At 47.9% G+C, this 21,635-nt stretch overlaps 2 protein-coding genes across 2 annotated transcripts; both read right to left on the reverse strand.

Annotated features, from left to right (window-relative positions):
- Window positions 1-3,648: 3,648 nt before the first annotated feature.
- Window positions 3,649-4,853, reverse strand: SPAAR (small regulatory polypeptide of amino acid response). Its single transcript, XM_024252453.3, has one exon. The coding sequence runs from the start codon at window positions 4,851-4,853 to the stop codon at window positions 4,581-4,583; it is 273 nt and encodes a 90-aa protein (XP_024108221.1). The 3' UTR covers window positions 3,649-4,580.
- HRCT1 (histidine rich carboxyl terminus 1) lies at window positions 3,649-9,054 on the reverse strand. Its single transcript, XM_063714149.1, has 2 exons — window positions 5,708-9,054; window positions 3,649-5,115 (listed from the first exon to the last, which is right to left on the reverse strand). Exon 1 carries the CDS (start codon window positions 9,005-9,007, stop codon window positions 8,651-8,653), a length of 357 nt encoding a protein of 118 aa, XP_063570219.1. The 5' UTR covers window positions 9,008-9,054; the 3' UTR covers window positions 3,649-5,115; window positions 5,708-8,650.
- Between the last annotated feature and the right edge of the window lie 12,581 nt (window positions 9,055-21,635).

Here is a 21,635-nt window from a genome sequence, read left to right on the forward strand (position 1 = left end):
TTTAAGGAAGGTACTTTTCTGGAAAACATGTTATTTCAAGGCCTCCTAGATTCCAGAATCCAGCCTGTCCCAGCGAGAAACGCCACCCTGGTTTCAGGTCCAGGAATGCAGAGAAAGAAAGAGCAGGGCGAGGGTTGGAGGTGGTGGGGAGGGGGGCAGGCGGGGCGGGGCGGGCCTCTTTCCCTTGACTGCTCCTGACAGCTGGGTTCCCAGGATCTTCACTCTAACACATCCTCTAGACAAGCCGGTGTGGGATTCTTACCTTCTCCGTACAGCCAGTGAAACTAAGGCCCAGCAACTGAGTGGCAGAGGTGGGGCTCGGATTAGCCTTTCCACATCCCAGTGGGGCTGGACGGAACTGAGTAGGGTTCTCCCTGCCCTTTGCCCCATGTGGAGCTGAGAGAAGCCCCAGGAAGTGAAGGGGAAGCAAGACCCATTGCTCAGAGAGGCACGGCCTGTATCTCTGCAGGTGCAAAGCCTTAGGAAGGCCTTAAGCGGGCTGGGTCAGGACTGATGTCTGTTAACCCTTAATTCCAGCCATCCACAGAAGTTTACTCTATGAGGGAGGCTTCCTGGACTGTCAATTAAAACTGTAGAGGGCAAAGACCTGCTTCTTCTTCAAGTCGAAGATGCAGATGGGGCCAGGCGTGGTGGCTCACACCTGTAATCCCAGCACTTTGGGAGGCCGAGGCCAGTGGATCACTTGAGGCCAGGAGTTTGACACCAGCCTGGCCAACATGGTGAAACCCCATCTCCGCAAAAACTACAAAAATTAGCCAGGGGCGGTCGTGTGCACCTTTAATCCCAGCTACTCGGGAGGCTGAGGCATGAGAATTGCTTGAACCCAGGAGGCGGAGCTTGCAGTGAGATGAGATCGTGCCATTGCATCCCAGCCTGGGCGACAGATCCAGACTCTGTCTCAAAAAAAAAAAAAAAAAAAAGGTGCAGATGGGTAGATGCCAGCAAGGCTTTTGCTCAGGTGAACCTGGAGCAAATCAGATCCCCTGGCTCCCTTCCTCCTGAAGATATGAACTGTATCCCTGAGAATTGGCTGGGTGCAGATATCACTTATGGAGGAAAATGACAGGTTAGCACTGTTCTGCAGATTTGGTATTTGCCCAAAGTGGCTCAAAGCGTGGGGGCTCGGTTCCCTCATCTGTAAAATGGAGGTGATGGAGTTGCTGTATACACTCATGAGAGGACACAGAGGAAGCACGATGTGCCCAGTGTGTCATAAAAGTCCAGTAAATGGGCTGGGCGTGGTGCCTCACGCCTGTAATCCCAGCACTTTGGGAGGCCGAAGCAGGCGATCACGAGGTCAGGAGATGGAGACCATCCCGGCTAACACGGTGAAACCCCATCTCTACTAAAAACACAAAAAAATTAGCCGGGCATGGTGGCGGGCTCCTGTGGAGCTGAGGCAGGAGAATGGTGTGAACCCCGGGGGCAGAGCTTGCAGTGAGCCGAGATCGTGCCACTGTACTCTAGCCTGGACGACAGAGCAAGACTCCGTCTCCAAAAAAAAAAAAAAAAAACTCCAGTAAATGGAACCAGCAAGAGAAGTAGAATGAATTGAGAGAATGCTCGGTTTGGAAGCTGGGAGGCCTGAGTGTGGCTCCACCCCAGATTCCAGGGTGACCTTGCACAGCCGCTTCCCTCACTGCCACCAGATAAGCACTCCTGGCTTTGCTGCATGTTGGTGCCAGCCTCAGTCTTGTCCCTGCACAGCCACCTCCTGCCCTTGGGGACAGTAGGAAGAGGCCACTGTCATAGCAAGAGGCTTCCGCTGCCCTGTTACTGGGCCCCTCCTGCTTCTTACACAGTGGGCTACACTGGGGAGAATGGCAGGAGTACCTGGGGCCAACACACACTACAGCATACAAAAACACACACACTCACTACACACATACAGCTTACACACACCACAGCATACAAAAACACACACCGCACACACTACACATATACAGCTTACACACACACCACATACGCATCATACACACATAAAACATACCACACACATACAGCCTTATCTAGGAGTCCACGGGATCCAAATGTCCGGTTGAGCCCCACGTTCCCTTGGCAGGGCTGGGTACACAGTCAGTGCCCAGTCAGTGTTTACTGAATGGAGGAGTGAATGAATAAGTGAATGAATGCATGGGTAAGTGAGGCGGCATCTACTCCAGGAGTAGATGGATGGGTGGGTGGATGGCTGGGCAGATGGGCAGGTGAACAAATGAAGAGCGTGCCGGGCTTGGCAGACAGCCTGTCTCCTGCAGAGGGAGGCCGGGCTCCCTCCCCATGCCCGCTTCACCAGCACTTTGTTTTCATGGCCCTGTGATTGCAGCCTGCAGACCCTCCCGGACTCACCTAGTGAGCGCTGTGACCACACAGTACAAGAGCAGAGCCCTGGGCCTGGCTCCTGGTGAAGGGTGCCTGAGCTGGAGCAGAGCTGACTCTGACTGAGGAGAGAGGGAGACTGAGGCCCACTCTTCTCCCTTCCAGATCCTGCACAGCCGTCTCTCCCCTCATGGATCTCCTGTGCCCAGGTTTTTCTTTGTGTCTGGACATATTCACCCACCTCTGACCAGTCTAGGCTCTTCCAAGAACAGGACCCTACAGAGTTCCTGTGGAGATGTGCTGCCCAGGTCCCCTTTAAAGGAAGGACTTCAGCCAAATGCAATGGCTCACACCTGTAATCCCAACATTTTGGGAGGCCAAGGTGGGAGGATCACTTGAGGCCAGGAGAGTTCAAGACCAGGTTTGGAAACATAGTGAAATCCCATCTCTACAAGAAAAGGATTTTTTAATTAGCTAGGCATGGTGGCATGCATCTACAGTCCCAGCCACTCAGGATCGATTGAGCCCTGGAATTTGAGGCTGCAGTGACCTATGATCACACCACTGCACTCTGGCCCAGGTGGCAGAGTGAGATCCCATCTCCTAAAATAAAATAAAATAAAAATAATAAAATAGGAAGGACTTCAAGGCCTGCCTCAGCTGCAGAGAGCTGCCCTGGCTGAGGTTAGACCCTGGGAGAGGGGAGAGGGACTCAGATACGGAGCAAAGGTGTGGGGATATTAAGGACCTGCATCACAGTTTGACTTCTTCCTCTACCCAATCCTGCTTCTTCCTTCTCCCCTTTATAGGTGTTGATCCCTGATAAATATCTTGCACCCAAACTTTGTCTCACTGTTCGTTTTTAGAGAACACCGCCCTCAAAAGTTCTCTTCCCTCCGTCTCCAGGGCCTCCTCACATGCTCCAGTTCCCTTCTCTGTGCATCTCTGAAGGCCCTGCGTCGAGGGCTGGTGTCAGGAGTGTCCAGGACATGGTCCCAGGAGCTCCTGGACCTGGGCTGAGCCTCACCCACCATGCTCCTCCCCATCCCTCTCCGTCAGCCTCACTCTCTCCCCATCCATTCCCCCTCCCCCCGTGCACCTCTCCAGCTCCAAGCCACTCTCTGGGAGCCGTTCCCATGGCAGCCACATGGCAAGCGCAGCCTGTCTGGACACCCTTAGAGGCCAGAGCCCCCCTAAAGCTCAGTCCTGCCCCCCTCAACAAACAGGTCCTGGGAGAGCCGTCTATTCAGGGCTGAATACAGACATAAGAGCCAGGAGGCTCACAATTTTGCACCCTTCAAACCAAACTCCTTAAATATAGCACGGCATTTATTCCATGGCCATGGGAGAGCGGGTTTTCTGTTAATAAAAACTGAATATCTCCTTATTTGTGATGAAAACAAGAGCTTTGAATGTAACATAACATTTTAACTTGTCTGGAATTATCTTTCGGTTCCTGATTTTTCTGTCACTCCGAAGTGACACAAGTCATTCACATTCTCTAAGAATAGAAGTGACCTGTTGGAATATAGCAATAAAGTCTCATTAAAAAATATGTTTAAAATATCTTATTTCTGGCTTTCCTGTTAATAAAACATATTGTACCTTCTGTGGCTCTTATTTTCTCTTCTGTTTCCTTTCGTGGTTTTTCAAATCAGATTTGGAAAGGCCCATAAAAGGATATACATTTTCAATTCTAAAGTAAATAACTTGTTCTCAGGAAGCAGCTCTTTGGTTTCAGAACTTTAGGGCTGATTTCAGGCAACTGGCAGGGAGCAGGCCTCGAGGTTGGGTTCTGTGCAATGTGCAAAAGTAATCAATTAGGAGAGCAAGTAAGAAGCGGTTTCTAAAAATGTCTACTTGAGGGTGCTGCGTGCTCAGGTGGCAACAGAACCAGCATCATAGGCACACCGTCTACAATACATTCCAGTGATATTTCAGTTCCTGGTGTAGATCAGCAGAGCCGGCCCACAGTGCATTCCGGCGCTGTGTCTGTTCACTCACTCCTCAGAGCCTTCCTAAGCCCCATCCTGTGGGTCAACCTCAGCTGGGCTGTCCCAATAACAAGGATCCCCGAGGCTGGAGGGCACAGAAGGCTGGAATGGGAGGAGACGGGAAGTTCATAGGTTACCGGAGGGGAAGGATGGGGAGAAGGCCCTGGGAGGAGGGGAAGGCCAGAGAAGGCTTGCTGAGGGGCGGGCGAGTCTGACCCATCAGCACAGCAAATCCTGGGGACTCAGGCATCACATGAAGGTCCAGAAGTCCTGGGCACTTGGCACTAGCTGGGCATGGCGAACAGGCCCCGTGAAGAGAGAAGCTTCCTGGCGAAACGTGGCCACCGTGAAGCTGCGGCCAGGGCCCCCCTGAGGATCCTGGGCCCTCGAGTCACAGCTGAAGCAGCAGAGGACGCAGGTGATGGCCACAGTCACCACGAACAGCACCACCACCACGCCAATCACTGCCGTTTCCATGGCCCACTGAGCAACCTTAGGTCCTCTCGGAGCCTTTGCTCCCATCCAGAACAGGAGGCTCTTGGCGATCGCAGGTGCCCCGTGCTCCTCCGGCGCCTCTCCTTCCGTCTCCTAAGAAGATGCTGCTCTGAGTCCCTGGGTCGCTGCTGCTCCAGGCCTTCGGGCGCTGCCACGTGGCCCCACTGCTCAAATCTCAGATGATCTCTGTCTATTTTCTAAGCCTCAGGCCATGCCTCCAAGAGCTGTGGTCAGCTCCATGTCAGCTTCTAGAAGAAGCACTGTCCTGGAAGACATGAGCACAGATTCCCTGGACACAGAGGAGGTGGAGAGGAGGGGTCAGAAGACGTTGCACAGAGACAGCCTAGCCAGCCCCGGCCCCCCGGTGACGCCTACAGATTTCAAGAGCAAGTTACACTCAGACCAAAGACAAAATACTCCCTCTACTGTGGATGCAGGAGGAGCCCGGCTCCTCCCCAGGAGGGACCTTGGGCCAGTCCTTCAATTGGCCTATCTGCTGCCTCTCCAGCCCCTGGCCCTGTGCTGGGGGCAAGGACATGAGGAGGGAGGAAGGCATGCGCCAGCTCTGGGCAAGGCAGGGGACACTCACGGGTCACCCCAGGTGCCCGGGCCTTTAGTGGGGGCTGGAGGCAGGGGCAGGTTGCATTTGGCCTCCTTTTCTGCATGACGCTGGGATCATGCAGTTTAGATAGAGTATCAGGTGCTTCCCTGGGAATCCCTGCCCTGTCCATGACCATGGGGCTCTTTACCCGGAGGTCCCGGAAGAGCCTTCTTAGATGTCGGCCTCACCCGCCCTCTTTGCTGCCTACTTAGCCTGTTGCTCACATTCTTGAACTGTTAAGATTTACCCTGGGCTCCCCAAAGGCCAGCCCTGGCTGTACCTGGTGCTGCGGCCTCCTGGCCTGGTGGCCGTCCCAGGGACCATGGCGTTCCTCCCTGGGTGCTGCAGCCTCCGTCCTGCTTGGAACTTGGCTCTGAGATGTCTGAGCAGCTGTGAGCACTTCCTGAATTCTTTCCTCCAATTGTGAGCGAGGGCCCAGGACCCACACTGCAGCCGTCCAACCCCTGCTCAGCAGTTATCCCGTCGCGCCATGCGCACCCCAGGCCATTTCCACCCTGCTCCCTGCCAGGAGGTCAGGGGAATAAGCTAGGCCCAGGCAACTGAGTTAGTCGGCCAGGTCAGAGCCCTTTCACACCCAGCACCTCCTGAGACCCCCACCACTTCCAGAAAGGAGACTGGGCTATTAGCCCCACTGTCCATATTCTGGGAAACAGTAGTGAGAACAATAACTCCAGGCATGGGACCTCACCAGACATGATCTCATATAACCTCCCCAGCAACCCTGCATAGCGATATAGCCTCCATTTTATAGAAAAAGATCCTATGGTCATAGAGGTTAAATGACCTGCCCCGCATTCTGAATTAGCCATGTTAACAGGCGCGAGCAATGGCTGAGGAGGCACCGCCCTCCCTCCACTCCTAGCTCAGTGCACTTTCCAGTTACCATGGGACCACAGAGCGACCATCTGATTCTGCGGTTTTACTGATCTGGGTGCAAAGTGCCAGAAAGGGCAGAGGGCTGGCCCAAGTTCACACAGCCTGGGTCCTTTTCAATTTCTCCAAGACCCAAGGGAACTTTCTTTAGTACCAGTATTAGGAAACTGGCACTTTGCACAGAATGGAAGAGCAACTTTTCAGAGCAAACAATAGCTTGTCATATTCTCAATCTGTCCCTTTTCTGAGATGATGAGACCATCTGGGCCCTGGGCTCCTCCTCCACATGGAGCAGGCTGTGGGCCGTGACAGGAAGCCAGTTCCTTGAATTATTTGTATTAACTGGGATGACCAGGAGGAAGGAGAGGATGGGCCGATCTGCAGGGCCTGTGGTTTCAGGTTGAGTTACCAACATCACCTCCTTAACTGGGGTGATAGAGGGCATCAGGAGACTATGCCTCAAGCTTGAACATTAGTTCCTTTGATTTCTCATCGCCTATTCTTCCTGTGTACACGCAGCCGTAGGCTGCCTGCAGATTGTCTGAGTAGTTCCGCATTTTTGAACTGGAATAAAGGGCAATTGCTCAGCGGGTTCTCTCCTGCCCTGCATAGGCTTCCTTTTCCATTTCTGGCTTTCGGGGAACCTCCTCCCCATCTTTGATTCATCTGTGAAATCAGCCTAGAGATGCTTGGGAAAGGGGCAGGGCTGCAGGGAGCAGGCTGGCAGGAATCCAGGAGGGGGATGGAGGGGGCTGGGCTAGGCAGGGCATGGGAATAGAGAAGGGGGTGGATTTGAAGGACACTGCAGAGAAAATCGACACTGCACAACAGCCTAGGGTCCACTTTCCCAACCCAGAAACCTAAGGCGGGAGAAATCAGTGTGAATTTGCCTCCCTCTCTCTCTCACTCCCTCCTCCTCCAGCTGTCACAGAGAATTCACTGGGAAATAGAAAGGAAAGAGGACATTCTATTCCGGTGAGTCACCAGGTCCCTGAGTCTCTGGCCTGCTCTCCAGCCCCTCCCCACTGCCTCTCCTGGCCCCCAATCCTTGTCTTCCCCCAATTCCCACCTCAGCTCACAGGCACAGGCTGAAGGCCTCAGAGCCAGGCTTCCTTCCTCGCTGTGGATCCCACCAGCTGTTCACAGAGCATATTCCAACGAGCCTCCAGGCTTCGGCAAGTGGGCATCTCTGTTATCCACCCCATTGCAGAGAAGAGGAAAGTGAGACCCCAGCATTCTCCCAAGGCCATCCAACACCCTGCACCCCAGCACGACAGCCTCCACTTTAAAGAACTCCACTCGTGGAGGGAGAACTCCAGCCCTCCCACCACGCACAGGCACTAGCTGGGGCAGGATGGCTGAAGACGCAAGGCTTGGAGAAGAAACCCTGATCCAATTACCAAGGAAACTGGATTCAAGGCAGCCTGTGGATGGGGCTTCCTCGAGTTTCAGAGCTCAGAGCTCAGTCTGCCCTGGACATGGGCTGAAAAAAGCACAGGGGCAGAGCCCTGGGGAGCCAGGCTCACAGCAGCTCCAACCTTCCTCTCCCCAAGGCCCTGGACTGTCTCACGGAAGGCCAGAGCCCTGCTGGTGCACACAGGACCTGCTGCGGGCAGGGTTTTGTGCAAACCCTGAATCCTCCCTCAGAGCTCAGACAGAGCCCACCCAATTCTTCCCACTCCACAAGCAGCCCCTAAGAACCGGACAGAAGCCGCCTGCTCCAGGCACATGCTTCCCATCAGAGAGGGAGGTCCCAAGGCAATGAGGACGCAGGCCAGGCAGCTCCCTCCATCCCACTATGCTGCAATCAACAGCTTCTTCACAAAAGCTTCTTAGTGGTTTTTATTTTCTTGGACTAAGGCACCGATGAATTGACTGCAGCCTCATACTGCCTTCTCCAAACCAAAAGGACATTCTCAGGGCCTCTCCCAGTGCCCCGCCCGCCAGAGGCCTGCAGCGGCCTGATGAGGAGGTCAAGATGGGCACTTCACATCCACTTGTGTGCTGGCTCTGCCAAGACACGCTTGTCATTTCTGGGGATCACTGGGAGTCACTGTCACAAGATGGGCTGTCCAGCCCCAAAAGAGCACCCTTGCTCTCCACTCCCCAAACCCTTCAGCACCGCAGGCCCCAGTGTTCCTCTGTTCTCTGCTGCCATAGTACACTGGGGCATGGCATGCAAATGCAGCTGGAGCAAGCCCCAGGCTATTGTTCCCCTCGTTCACCCCAGAAACGCATCCTTCCACATGGAAACGTGGGGTCCACTTGTCCTGGGAATGGATGGGAGGGCAGGGGCAGCTGCCGTCCACAGGCACCGGCGACAGCAGCCTCAGCGAGCGTGGCGGGGATGGTGGCGGTGGGGGTGGTGGTGGTGGTGGTGGTGGTGGAGGTGGTGAGGGGTGTGGCGGGGGTGGTGGTGGTGGTGGAGGCCCACGTTCGGCACGTGAGATACGTGGCCAGGATGACGGTGATGATGAAAGATTCCCAGGTGGCCCCGCCGCCGGAAGGGCCAAGGCTGGGCCCGGCGGACTCGGTTTCCCCCTGCAGCTGTACGGTTCCTCTCCACGTCACAGTCCTGCCGTCCGTGGAAAAGGCAGGTGGCCAGCAGCAGCAGTAGCAGCAGGACTGCCACAGCAGTGCCTGTGATCCATCCCACAAGGGCCGTGCTCCCCAGGAGGCCCAGCATCTGGGAGCCGGACAGTCCCTCTCTGCCCAGCAGCTCCTCACTCCTTTCTCCCCTTCAGCAGGCTCCACTCAGCCCTCTCAGTCACTGAACTTTGTTGTCTCTGCTGCGGGCTGGAGAGCAGCCTGGGAATGTGGGTGGAGCCTGTTTGGACTTGCAACTGCTGGCCAAGGGTGAGGCCAGGCCGCTGTCAACTCTGAGGAGGCCTGGCAGGGAGGCTGGGTGGAGACAGACGAGCTGTCAGGCTGGATCTGGTTGAGGGAGGAGCCCTGAGTCTAGAGGAAAGAAACCCTCCTGCTGCCTGGCTCAGTGACCTTCCCTCTCCGGGCTTCAGTCTCCTCTCGTAGAGACTGTGTGGAACAGAGATGAACAACACGGGCTTTGGAGCCACGCAACTCACTCGCTCTGAGATTGTGCACAAGTTACTTAACCTCTCTGTCCGGTTTCCTCTTCTGTAAAATGGCTGATAACAGTTCCTTCCTCAATAGGGTGTTCTGAGGACTAAAGGAGTTGAGATGCATAAAGCAGCAACACCAACTCCAGTCACGTTTGCAATTGATATTACTGCAATGGACTCCATGGCTTAGGAGACATTGTCATCTGAGGGTCTGTGATTCCCTGTCCTGCAGCCTGCAGAGCCCTCTGGGGCTGAGTCATGCTCTGTCAGATGAGCCATCCCGAGCTCAATGAACTTGAGAAGCTCAGGGATGCACCGCAGGCAGATTTTGCCATCCAGGGAGGTCCTCCATCCGGCCTGTTCTGGGAGGCAGGAGGGTCTGGGTGTCCTCCCAAGGTTGCTGGGAGGCAAGAAGGAGGCCACTGAGCTCAGAGAGGGCAGGCACAGGCCCAGCCTCCTGGTTCCCAGTTCAACAGTCTCAACTGGCCATAAATGGCATGCTCCTTGCTCTGTCACACCCTCCCTGCCCAGCAGTGATGAGTGCCATTCCTACCCAGTGGAGCATTTACAGAGCGGCAGGATCTGAGCAGTACTGACTGTCCCTCCAAGCCCACCCGCCAGGCCCAAATCCCCTCTGTTCCTCCTGAGAGGCACCGTCCCATCCTGCTGACAGACCTCAGCAACAGGTGCTCACTCTCTCTCTGGGCAACCCTTTCTGCTGTGGTCGTGCTGGGCTGTTCAAGCTCTTCCTCACACGCAGTGGGGCTCCCCAAAGCCCCAGCTCTGTGTCTGGCTCTGCAGGGTCCCTCCAGGCTGAGTCCCCAGCCCCTCCCTCCAGGCTCATCTCCTTACCGCCTGGAGGAATGTCTGCAGACACTGCAAGGCTGGTTCTCTGAGTTCTGGCAGCACCTCCACCCTGTGATGTTGGGCAAACCCCTTGCCCTGATCCAGCCTGTCTCCTCTGCAGAACTCCCAGAGCAAGAAGTGACCTCCAGGGACCCTTCCCCCTCTGACCTCAGTCTGAGGTGGGTTCTCTTAGGGAGACCTCAAACCCTTAATGAAAACCCTCACCAGATGAAAAAGCTAAACATTCCCTTCAACCAAATTGGGCTCGGGGGCAGCAGGTCTAATGAATCCTGGCACTTCTTTGGCCCTTGGGGGAGCTACCTGAACTTTTAATGATGCTGGAGTAAGAACTCCTCCTGCAGACTCCTGGGGCCCTGGGAGCCTGGCTGCCTTCCCTAGGGAAGTTAAGGAAGGAAGTCTGCTGTGAGGAGGAGGAGGAGGAAGTCAAACAGGGGATTTTCATCCTCAGAACTTCTCCAGGAAGACTCCCACCCCACACCAGCCGCTGGCGGCAGGGCAGGACCTTATAACTATGAACTTGAAGAACTTCAATCAGCTCAAAGGGCCCCTTGGAATCACCCAGACTCAGCCTTCACTGACAGATGGAGAAACTGAGGCCAGAGAAGGGAAAGACTTCCCTAAGTTCCCCCGGCCTTGTGCGCTAATCTATACAGGAGGTACTCAACAGAGCACTGTCCCTGCAGTGAGGGAGCCGTCCAGAGTGACAGCCCGAGATCAGCAGGGCCTTCCACAGAGACAGCGGGAACATGAGGTGGAGATGCGAATAAACCTGGAGGGCGCAGGGGTTGGGGATGCCCCCTCACACATACACATACACATGACATCTGTTTCCTTAGGTGCAGGTTCACTCCCCGTCTGGGTAGTAGGACCCCAAAGTGAACATTTGATTAGATGCTTTGGGTACTCATGGGGTCAGTGAGGGACAGCCATTGAGAATACAGTCCTCCATGACCTAACCCATTTATGGCTAATGTTGCAATTTTTTGAATTTTTGCAATCAGACCTTGGCAATGACCTTGATCAGTACGATAAAAATAACTTCCACATGCTTAGTGTTCCAATAATGGAACACTAGGCATAAATGCTAAGAAGTGACACAGCCAGGTGCAGTAGCCTGTAATCACAGCATTTTGGGAGGCTGAGGGGGGTGGATCATTTGAGCCCAGGAGTTCAAGACCAGCCTGGGCAACATGGCAAAACCCTGCCTCTATAAAAAATACAAAAGATTAGCTGAGCATGGTGGCACGTGTCTATAATCCCAGCTATTCAGGAGGCTGAGGCAGGAGGATTGTTTGAGCCTGGGAAGTTGAGACTGCAGTGAACTAACTGAGATCACACCACTGTGCTCCAGCCTGGGCAACAGAGCAAGACCCAGTCTCAAAAAAAAAAAAAAAAAAAAAAAAGAAGTGACAGAGACCTTCTTGGAGGCTTGACTGTATACTGTACACGAGGGTTTGCAGGACTGATAACTTTAAGGACACTGTGGCTGTGTTTCCAGATCCCCCGCTTCAGAAAAGCTTGTCATTGTATTTCTTCCCCAAGGTTGGGACTTCCTAGCCAAGGAATGGGAGTTCTAGACCACACAGCTGATGGGTAAGCTTTTTGAAACTCATATTATTTAGCTTCATGCCCGTACTTCCCAGGGTACACAGACTCATGCACATGCTTGTAAATCAACATTGCTCTGTGGGAAAACTTATACACCAATAATTGTGTGTGCACACACTCATGTAAATATGCACAGGTGAATACAAGTTCCAGACAACTCACAAATTTGTGCTTGTAGTAGCTGCAGGTGGTTCTTGGAAGTCCAGCCACAGCAACCACATTGTTTTCACTAATTGGTGGCACCACCTAGTGGTGACACTGTAAATAAATCAGTTTTGTATTCTGACCTGTCAAAAGTTACAGTATCTGATGGTTGTTTACAGATCATAATTTGGACCCATGCGTTTAAATCCTCCCTATTCCAAATTCCTATTGAAATAGACAAAGAGATAAAAATCCTATTCCACTCTAGAAATCAGTAAAAAAAATTACATTACTGGCCCATAAACTTTAAGGAATTTCAACAAGATACAGTGCAAATAGAACCAGGCTGATGGGTGTATTGACTAAAGAAGGACATTCCTGGGAAATAATGGAGGATACGCCCCAGGAGAGTCTCCCTAAAGCCCCGTAATAGACAGCCAGGACTAGGAAAAAGGCTGAGATGGGGATAAGCGGGGAAAAAAATGAGCAACCTTGAGAATTGCGAGTGCCTGCTCATAGAGAAGGTGGCCAAGGCTCAGCTCATCTTTTGGTTTGCACAGAAAAGCAAGGACACTGGCCAGCAGGTTTCTAACCCAGGTGCTCATGCCAGTTAGAGAAGGGGGGACATTCTTCCAGCCGACCTTGAACTGCCTCAACACACAGTGAAAAGAAGTTGCGCAGCAGAACAGCAAACTTCTCTCCTCTTCTCAGAAGCTCTTCCTGCCCTAATCATGGTTGATTGGATCTCCCAATCCAGAAAACTAAACTATAAATATTCCATTTTTCTTCTTTTCCCATTGCCTGGAACCAACACATTTGAAAATGGTCTACATATCTTTTAGAGGACCCATTTCAAATCTCAATTCCAAACAAATGTAGATCTAGGTCCCTCCATAAAGTGAGCAAATATATAATAATTTCTAGACATACGAAAAAAGATGTAAGTTATTATATCTTTATCATTAGGGTCACTAGAATCTAAGAAACAGAAACGTAAAATCCTGTAATTTATATTGTAAATAGAATTCCAAAAGTAAATCTATATATGAATATGGAAAATATGCAAAAACAGGAAATTTATTTTCCAATTAAAAACCAAATCTGGAAAGATTGCTTTGAGAACTTTCCCTATAACTCAGAAATAAATAAATAAAGAGATTAAAAGAGAGAGAAAGAAAAGAAAGATCCAGAAATCAAATATACCTATATAATAGGCATTCCAGAAATAGAGAATAGAGCCCGTGGAGAAACAATCGTTAAAGAAATATAAAGAAAATTTCCTGACTTGAAGAATTAACTCTTTAGATCAAAAAGTGACTTAGTACTCAGCAAACTATCTATCTGTCTATCTATCTATCTATCTATCTATCTATTTAGAGACAGGGTCTCATTCTGTCACCTAGGCTACAGTGCAGTGGCACAATCACAGTTGGCTCACTGCAGCCTCGACCTCCTGAGCCCAAGTGATCCTCCAACCTCAGCCTCTCAAGTAGCTGGGACAACAGGCGAATCCCATCATGCTGGCTAATGTTTTAAAAATTTTTTGTGGAGACAGGGTTTTGCCATGTTGTCCAGGCTGGTCTTGAACTCCTGGGTTCAAGCCATCCTGCTAACTTGGCCTCCAAAGTGCTGCGATTATAAGTGTGAGCCATCACGCCCCGCCTAAGGAAACTATTTAAAGAGGCCCGATCATCTAGTTATATCCAGGTGAAATTTTAACATTAAAACAATAAAGAGAAACCAAATGGTACAACCATCATGGAAAACACTTTGAATTTTCACATAAAACTAAACACACTCTACCAGCTGTTTACTGATTCCGACATTTACCAGCAATCACACTCCTTGGAATTTACCTAAATTAGCTGAAAACTTGTGTTCACACAAAAATCTGCATGTTTATAGCATGTTTATAGCAACTTTATTCATAATTGACAAAACTTGGAAGCAACTGAAATGTCCTTCAGCAGGTGAATGGATAAATAAACTGTGGTACACCAGACAATGGAACATCATTTAGCACTAAAAAGAAATGAACTCTCAAGCCGAGAAAGAACATGGAAGAAACTTAAATGCATATTGCTAAGTGAAAGAAGCCAATCTGAAAAGGCTACATATGTGTGATTCCGACTATTTAACATTCTGGAAAAGGCACAACTATGGAGATAGTAGAAAGATCAGTGGTTGCCAGGGGTTGGAAGGAGGCAGGCAGTAGAGCACAGGGAATTTTTTAGGGCAGTGAAACTATTCTATAACACACTATGATGGTGGATACGTGTTATTTCAAAATTTGTCAAAATCCATAGAATGTACAACACCAAGAGTGAACCCTAATGTGAACGATGGCCCTTGGGTGATGATGTGTCAACATAGAGTAGATTACAACAAATGTACCTCTGTGTTGTGGAACGCTGATAATGGTGGAGGGGGGATTCATATGGGAAATCTCTGTAGCCTCCACTCAAATTTCCTGTGAACCTAAAACTGCTCTAAAAAATAAAGTCTACTTTTTTAAAAAACAAAAGGGGTAAAGAAAATAATCTTACAAACCACAACAGGAGCTGTTTGAGCTGTTTCAAAAAATAAAGAGACCTTTTTTTATTTTTTAAATTCATATAACTTACTTTATAAAACTAGCATAACCCTGATACCAAACCTAACAATCACAGCACGAAAACACTACAAATCTCAGAATTCTGTTTTTTTTTTGTTTTTTTTGTTTTTTTTGAGTTGGAGTCTCGCTCTGTCTCCCAGGCTGGAGTGCAGTGGCACAATCTTGGCTCACTGCAACCTCCACCTCCCGGGTTCAAACGATTCTCCTGCCTCAGCATCCTGAATAGCTGAGACTACAGGCGTGTGCCACCACACCTGGCTAACTTTTTGTATTTTTAGTAGAGACGGAGTTTCACTGTGTTAGCCAAGATGGTCTCGATCTCTTGACCTCGTGATCCGCCTGCCTCGGCCTCCCAAAGTGCTGGGATTACAGATGTGAGCCACCGCGCCCGTCCCAAATATCAGAATTCTAACAAATTAATATTATATCCCAGAACACTGGGAGACAAATACTCCATAAAATAAATTTATTCTAGGAATGTGAGGGTGGTTTCATATTTTAAAAATATGTTGTAATTAATTACATTAATAGGTTAAAAAAGTAAAACCATATAATCATCTCAACAGATGTCAAAAAGTATTTAATAAAATTCACTAGGCATTCCTGATAAATACAGGGATACCTCATTTTTATTGTGCTTCACAGATATTGCTTTTTTTTTTCTTTTTACATATTGAAGGTTTGGGCTGGGCTCAGTGACTCATGCTTATAATCCCAGCATTTTGGGAGGCCGAGGCAAGTGGATCACTTGAGGTCAGGAGTTTGAGACCAGCCTGTCCAACATGGTGAGGCCAACCCCATCTCTACTAAAAATACAAAAATTAGCCAGGCATGGTGGCTTGCACCTGTAACCCCAGCTACTCAGGAAGCTGAGGCACAAGAATTGCTTGAACCCGGGAGGCAGAGGTTGCAGTGAGCTGAGATTGCACCACTGCACTCCAGCCTGGGCGACAGAGTGAGACTCTGTCTCAAAAATAAACAAAAACAAATTGAAGGTTTGTGGCAACCCACTCTGAGCAAGTCTGTCGACACTATTTTCCAACAGCATGTGCTCACTTCATGTCCCTATGTCAAACATTTTAGTAATTCTCACAATATTTCAAATGTTTTCATTATTATTATATCTGTTATGGTGACCTGTGATCAGTGATCTTTGATGTTACTATTGTAATTGTTTTGGGGCACCATGAACTGCACCCATATAATACTATTCAATAAATGTTGTGTGTGTTCTGGCTGCTTCACTGACTAGCCCTTCCTCCATCTCTCTTCCTCTCCTAGGGTTTTCCTATTCCCTAAGACACAACAATATCAAAATAAAGCCAATTAATAATCCTACAATGGCCTCTAAATGCTCAATGAAAGGAAGAGTCACGTCTCTCACTTTAAATCAAAAGCTAGAAATTATTAACCTTAGTGAGGAAGGCATGTCGAATGCCAAGACAGGCTGAAAGCAAAGCCTCTTGCACCAAGCAATTAGCCAACTTGTGATTGCAAAGGAAAAGTTCCTGAAGGAAATTAAAAGTCCTACTCCAGTGAACACATGAGTGATAAGAAAGAGAAACAGCCTTATTGCTGATATGGAGAAAGTTTGAGTGGTCTGGATAAAAGATCAACCAGCCACAACATTCCCTGAAACCAAAGCCTAATCCAGAGCAATACCCTAACCCTCTTTAATTCTATGGAGGCTGAGAGAGGTGAGGAAGCTGCAGAAGAAAAGTTGGATGCTAGCAGAGGCTTAAGGAAAGAAGCCATATTCACAACATAAAGTACAAGGAGAGGCAGCACTTGGACTTTTGTGATGTTGAAGCTACAGCAAGTTATCTAGAAGGTCTACCTAAAATACCTGATGAAGGTGGCTACACTAAGTAACTGATTTTTAATGTAGATGAAGCAGTCTTCTATTGGAAGAAGATGCCATCTAGGACTTTCATAGCTAGAGAGAAGTCAATGTCCGGCTTCAGAGCTTCAAATGACAGGCTGACTCTCTTGTTAGGGAATATTGCAGCTGATGACTTTATGTTGAAGCCAATGCTCATTTACCATTCCCAAAATCCTAGGGCTCTGAAGAATTATGCTAAATCTACTCTGTAGATTTATAGATGCCTGTGCTCTATAAAAGAAAAAACAAAGCCCAGATGACAGCACATCTGTTTACAGCATGGTTTATGGCATATTTTAAGCCCACCGTTGACACCTCCTACTCAGAAAAGAAGATTCTTTTCCAGATATTACTGCTCATTGACAATGCACCTGGTCATTCAAGAGCTCTGATGGAGATGTATAAGGAGATAAATGTTGTTTCCATGCCTGCTAACACAACTTCCATAATGCAGCTTATGAATCAAGGAGTAATTTCAATTTTCAAGTCATCTTATTTAAGAAATGAATTTTGTAAGGCTATAGCTGCTATACATAGTGATTCCTTTGATGAATCTGGGCTAAGTAATCTTTTGTGAAAGGAAGGCTTGATCAACATGGCAAAATTTATTAACAACTTATTTTAAGAAATTGCCACAGCCACCTCAACCTTCAGCAACCACCACCTTGGTCAGTCAGCAGCTATCCACGTCAAGGCAAAGTCCTCTACCAGTGAAAATATTACAAATCACTGAAGGCTCAGGTGATCATTAGCATTTTTTAGCAATAAGGTATTTGTTTTTTTGAGATGGAGTCTCACTCTGTTGCCCAGGCTGGAGTGCAATGGCGTGGTCTCGGCTCACTACAACCTCTGCCTCCCAGGTTCAAACGATTCTCCTGCCTCAGCCTCTGGAATAGCTGGGATTACAGGTGCGTGCCACCACATCCGGCTAATTTTTTGTTGTTGTTGTATTTTTAGTAGAGACGGGGTTTCACTATGTTGGCCAGGCTGGTCTCGAACTCCTTACCTCATGATCTGCCCACCTCAGCCTCCCAAAGTGCTGGGATTACAGGCATGAGCCACTGCACCCAGCCAATAATGTATTTTTAAATTAAGATATGTACTTTTTAGACATAATGCTAATGCACACATAATAGACTATACGATAGTGTAAGCATAATTTTTTATGCACGGGGAAACCAAAAAATTGGTATGACTCACTTTATTGCAGTGATTTGGAACTGAACCTGCAGTACCTCCAAGGTACTCCTGTGTTGCAAATGAGTAAAACAAAAAAAGTGTACTATTAGGAGGATACTCTCTTAACATTATTAAAAGGAAAAATATCTCAAACCAGTAGTCAACATCATGATTAATGGTGAAAAAAATAGGCCTGTAATCCCAGCACTTTGAGATTCCCGTTGAAACCAGGAACAAGCTAGAATGCTTACTTCCACCATTTTTAGTTATCTTAATACAACAACAACGTATAATAAAAGGTAGAAATATTAGAGATGATGTGACTACATATCTGGAAAACTTGAAAGAATATACTGGAGAACTATTAACACTAATAAGAGTTAATTTAAAAATTCAAATTTTTAAATAAAACTTAATTTAAATTTTTGACCAGGTGCAGTGGCTCATGCCCATAATCCCAGCACTTTGGGAGGCTAAGGCAGGCAGATCACTTGACGCCAGGAGTTCAAGACCACGCTGGCCAACATGGTGAAATCCCATCTCTAAATGATAATAATAATAATAATAAATTTAGATTCTAAAATTTAAAAATAAAAATACAAAATCAGTGATTTTCCTACATAACAGTAATTACTAATTCAAAGACAGAATGAAGGCATTATTGAAATTTAAAACAAAAATTATAAAACTTCTAAGAACAAACAAGAATAAACTTAACAAGAGATGTGGAAGACCAATGAACAAAAGAAAAAGCAAGTCTTCACTGAGAGCTGTGAAAGAAGACCTGACTAACTGAAGCGCCACACCATGTGTCTGAAAGGGAGGAGCCCGCATTATAGTCCAGGCTACACTTCAGTGGGTATTGATCCTGTGAGACTTGCAAACAACCTGCCACAAGCATCTGTTAAATAAATTCTTATATGTTATAGAGGTAATATTTTTGAAAAGTATTAATATACTTTTTTTGAGATAGGATCTTGCTCTGTTGCCCAGGCTAGAGTGCAGTGGCATGATCACAGCTCACTGCAGCCTCGACCTCCCGAGCCCAAAGAATCCCCCCGCCTCAGCCTCCCAAGTAGCTGGGACTCCAGGTGTGTGCCACCACGTCTGGCTAATTTTTTTATTCTTTGTAGAGACGTGGTCTCGCTACATTGCCTAGACTGATAACCTGCTCTTTAAAGTTACTTTTCCAAATATGTAAGTTTCTTCCTAGTTGTTCCAGAGTGTTTATCTGGAGAGAGAGTTGAATTATTACAAAAAGAATGCAAGGAGAAGGACTTTAATATGCATGCAGTCTTTGCCCTTCAAAATTGGACTTTGCCCTGTAAGTCAAGCCAGTTTCCTAAGAGGATTTTCCAAATTCTTTTTTCTCTCCCTTTCAACATACTGAATCAAGGACCAAACGAGGACCCAGCCCATGCAGATCTCCTATAATGTAGAAAGCTCCTCCATTCCACATGTGACAGCCATGTAGCCGAAGTTTGAAGCTCTAAGGTAGATGGAGGCCATGATATCCAGGCCTGGGAGAAGCCTGGTTCCTTCTGGCCCCAAAGGATGATGGGAAGGAGAGAGAAGAAAGGCATGAAGTGCAAAATGTGCAGCAGCTGCTAGGGAGCTTCAAAAACAAATGGGGAAGGCTACAGGAAGACAGGGCTAGAGGTGAATACACTGAGGCACTGATGTTATTTGGATGGGGAGTGTGGTCTACAAAATCTAGGTATTCATGAAAATGTGACCTCATTTGTACATGCAGGGTGGTTAGTGCTGGCAATGTTTGTGTTACACATATAAACACGCACAGACAGAAGTCCGAAGAGCTACATGATGCAATCTTAATAGGGCTTCCTCTGAGCAGTGAGTTTGCAGGTGACTGCTTTTTATTTGGCATTTCTACATTTCTAAAACTTGCAACAATAAACATTTTACTTGTATAATAATGAAAGCAACACAAGTTACAGCACCTTTAGAAAAATATTCAGAAAGCATGCCCACCAAGTAGAACAGGTCTGCATAGTGATCCACCTATTCACCAACGAAGAGAGCAGCTAGACCCCAGAATCATAAGCTTCATTGGTGTCATTTTAAAGATGCCAGCCAGGCACGGTGGTTCATGCCTGTAATCCTAGCACTTTGGCAGGCCAAGGGGGGGCGGATTGCCTGAGCTCAGGAGTTCGCAACCAGCCTGGGCAGCACGATGAAACCCCACCTCTACTAAAATACAAAAAAATTAGCCAGGCATGGCAGCGTGCACCTGTAGTCTCAGCTACTCAGGAGGCTGAGGCAGGAGAATTGCTTGAACCCGGGAGGCAGAGGTTGCAGTGAGCCGAGATCACGCCACTGCGCTCCAGCCTGGGTGACAGAGCGAGACTCTGTCTCAAAAAATAAAAAATAAATAAAAAAATAAGGATGCCAACAAGTGGAAGAGGTGTCCTAGATTCACTGTCCTTGGGGATGTGTGGGAGCTGATTAATCCAAGGGGACTGCTTCTTCTGCCTTCCCTGGGCAGCATGCCCATGGGCTTTGAGACATGCATATGCAGTAAACATAGTGAACTTTCTTGAGCCTAAGTTTGCCCTCATGCACAACGAAGGAAGAACTGGAGACAGATTGAATCTGTGCAGTCTAAGATTTATTGCTGTCTGGATTTTCAAGTCTCTGTAATTTTCTGAAATCATTATCTAAAGATAATTGTGACACTTAGAATTATATTCATTGATATAACTAACATCTGTTGAACTAGACTCTGTGCCTAGTGCTGAGGCTGGGTAGAAAAAAGACAATCCATGCCTTCCAAGAGCTTTTTACCTAGGACAGGAGACAGAAATATAAATTATTACAACCCACTGGGTAAATTCTGGGACCTAAGTGTTCACAAGGAAAGCACAAAAGAAGTCATTCATAAGCAATAATCTCCTTTCCTTTTCCTCCCCAACTATTTTAATAATTGCTAGAATAATTACACTTTACAAATGTATCTCATTTAAATCTCACAACAAACCTATTGTCCTCACATTACATAGGAGGCTTAGAGAGTTAAAGCTCTCACTGTTGCCGGGCACAGTGGCTCACCCCTGTAATCCCAGCACTTTGGGAGGCCAAGGTGGGTGGATCACCTAAGATCAGGAATTCGAGACCAGCCTGACCGACATGGCAAAACCACGTATCTACTAAAAATACAAAAAATAGCCGGGTGTGTAATCCCAACTACTCAGGAGGCTCAGGCAGGAGAATCGCTTGAACCTGGGAGCGGAGGTTGCAGTGAGCCGAGATCGTGACACTGCACTCCAGCCTGGAGGATACAGTGAGACTCTGTCTCCAAAAATAAACAAATAAATAAATAAAGCTCCCATTCTGGGTCACACAGTAGTAAATGAATCAAGTGCAGATCTGTCTGACCCCAAAGCCTACCTCTAACCCAGAACAATATTGTTCTAGGCTGAGAGATGTTAACCGAACATGATGCTTCACTCAGAAAGCTTGCTCTCTGATGGGAAAGAGAAGTCATGTCTCTGAGAATCCACAGGAGAGGAAAATCAGGACACAGGCATAAGAGGATAATAAAGAGGAAAAGGAGAGAAGCTTTCAAGTTCTTTTGCCCTGAAATTTGAAAAAGCTCCTGATTAAGCTTTTGTAGAACAATGTTCAAAGAGATAATAATTTCCTGAGTGGGTTTTCAACCTGTCCTACACACACATAAAACGAAACACTTCTAAAAAGTAGACAATAATAAAAAAATGTTATGGAGAGATGGTTGGATAGACAAATTGATATCTGATAACTGTAGCAAGTAGTTAACAATTATAGAGACTAGTGTTAAGTATATGGCTATTCAACTGTACAATTATTTTGACCTTTCTCTGTGTTTGAAATATGTTTGAACTTTTCTCTATGTTTCAACTTTTCTATATGTTTGAAATATGAAGAAAACACACAAAAAATG

This window comes from Pongo abelii, chromosome 13, assembly GCF_028885655.2.
Source record: "Pongo abelii isolate AG06213 chromosome 13, NHGRI_mPonAbe1-v2.0_pri, whole genome shotgun sequence".
NCBI lineage: Eukaryota > Metazoa > Chordata > Mammalia > Primates > Hominidae > Pongo > Pongo abelii.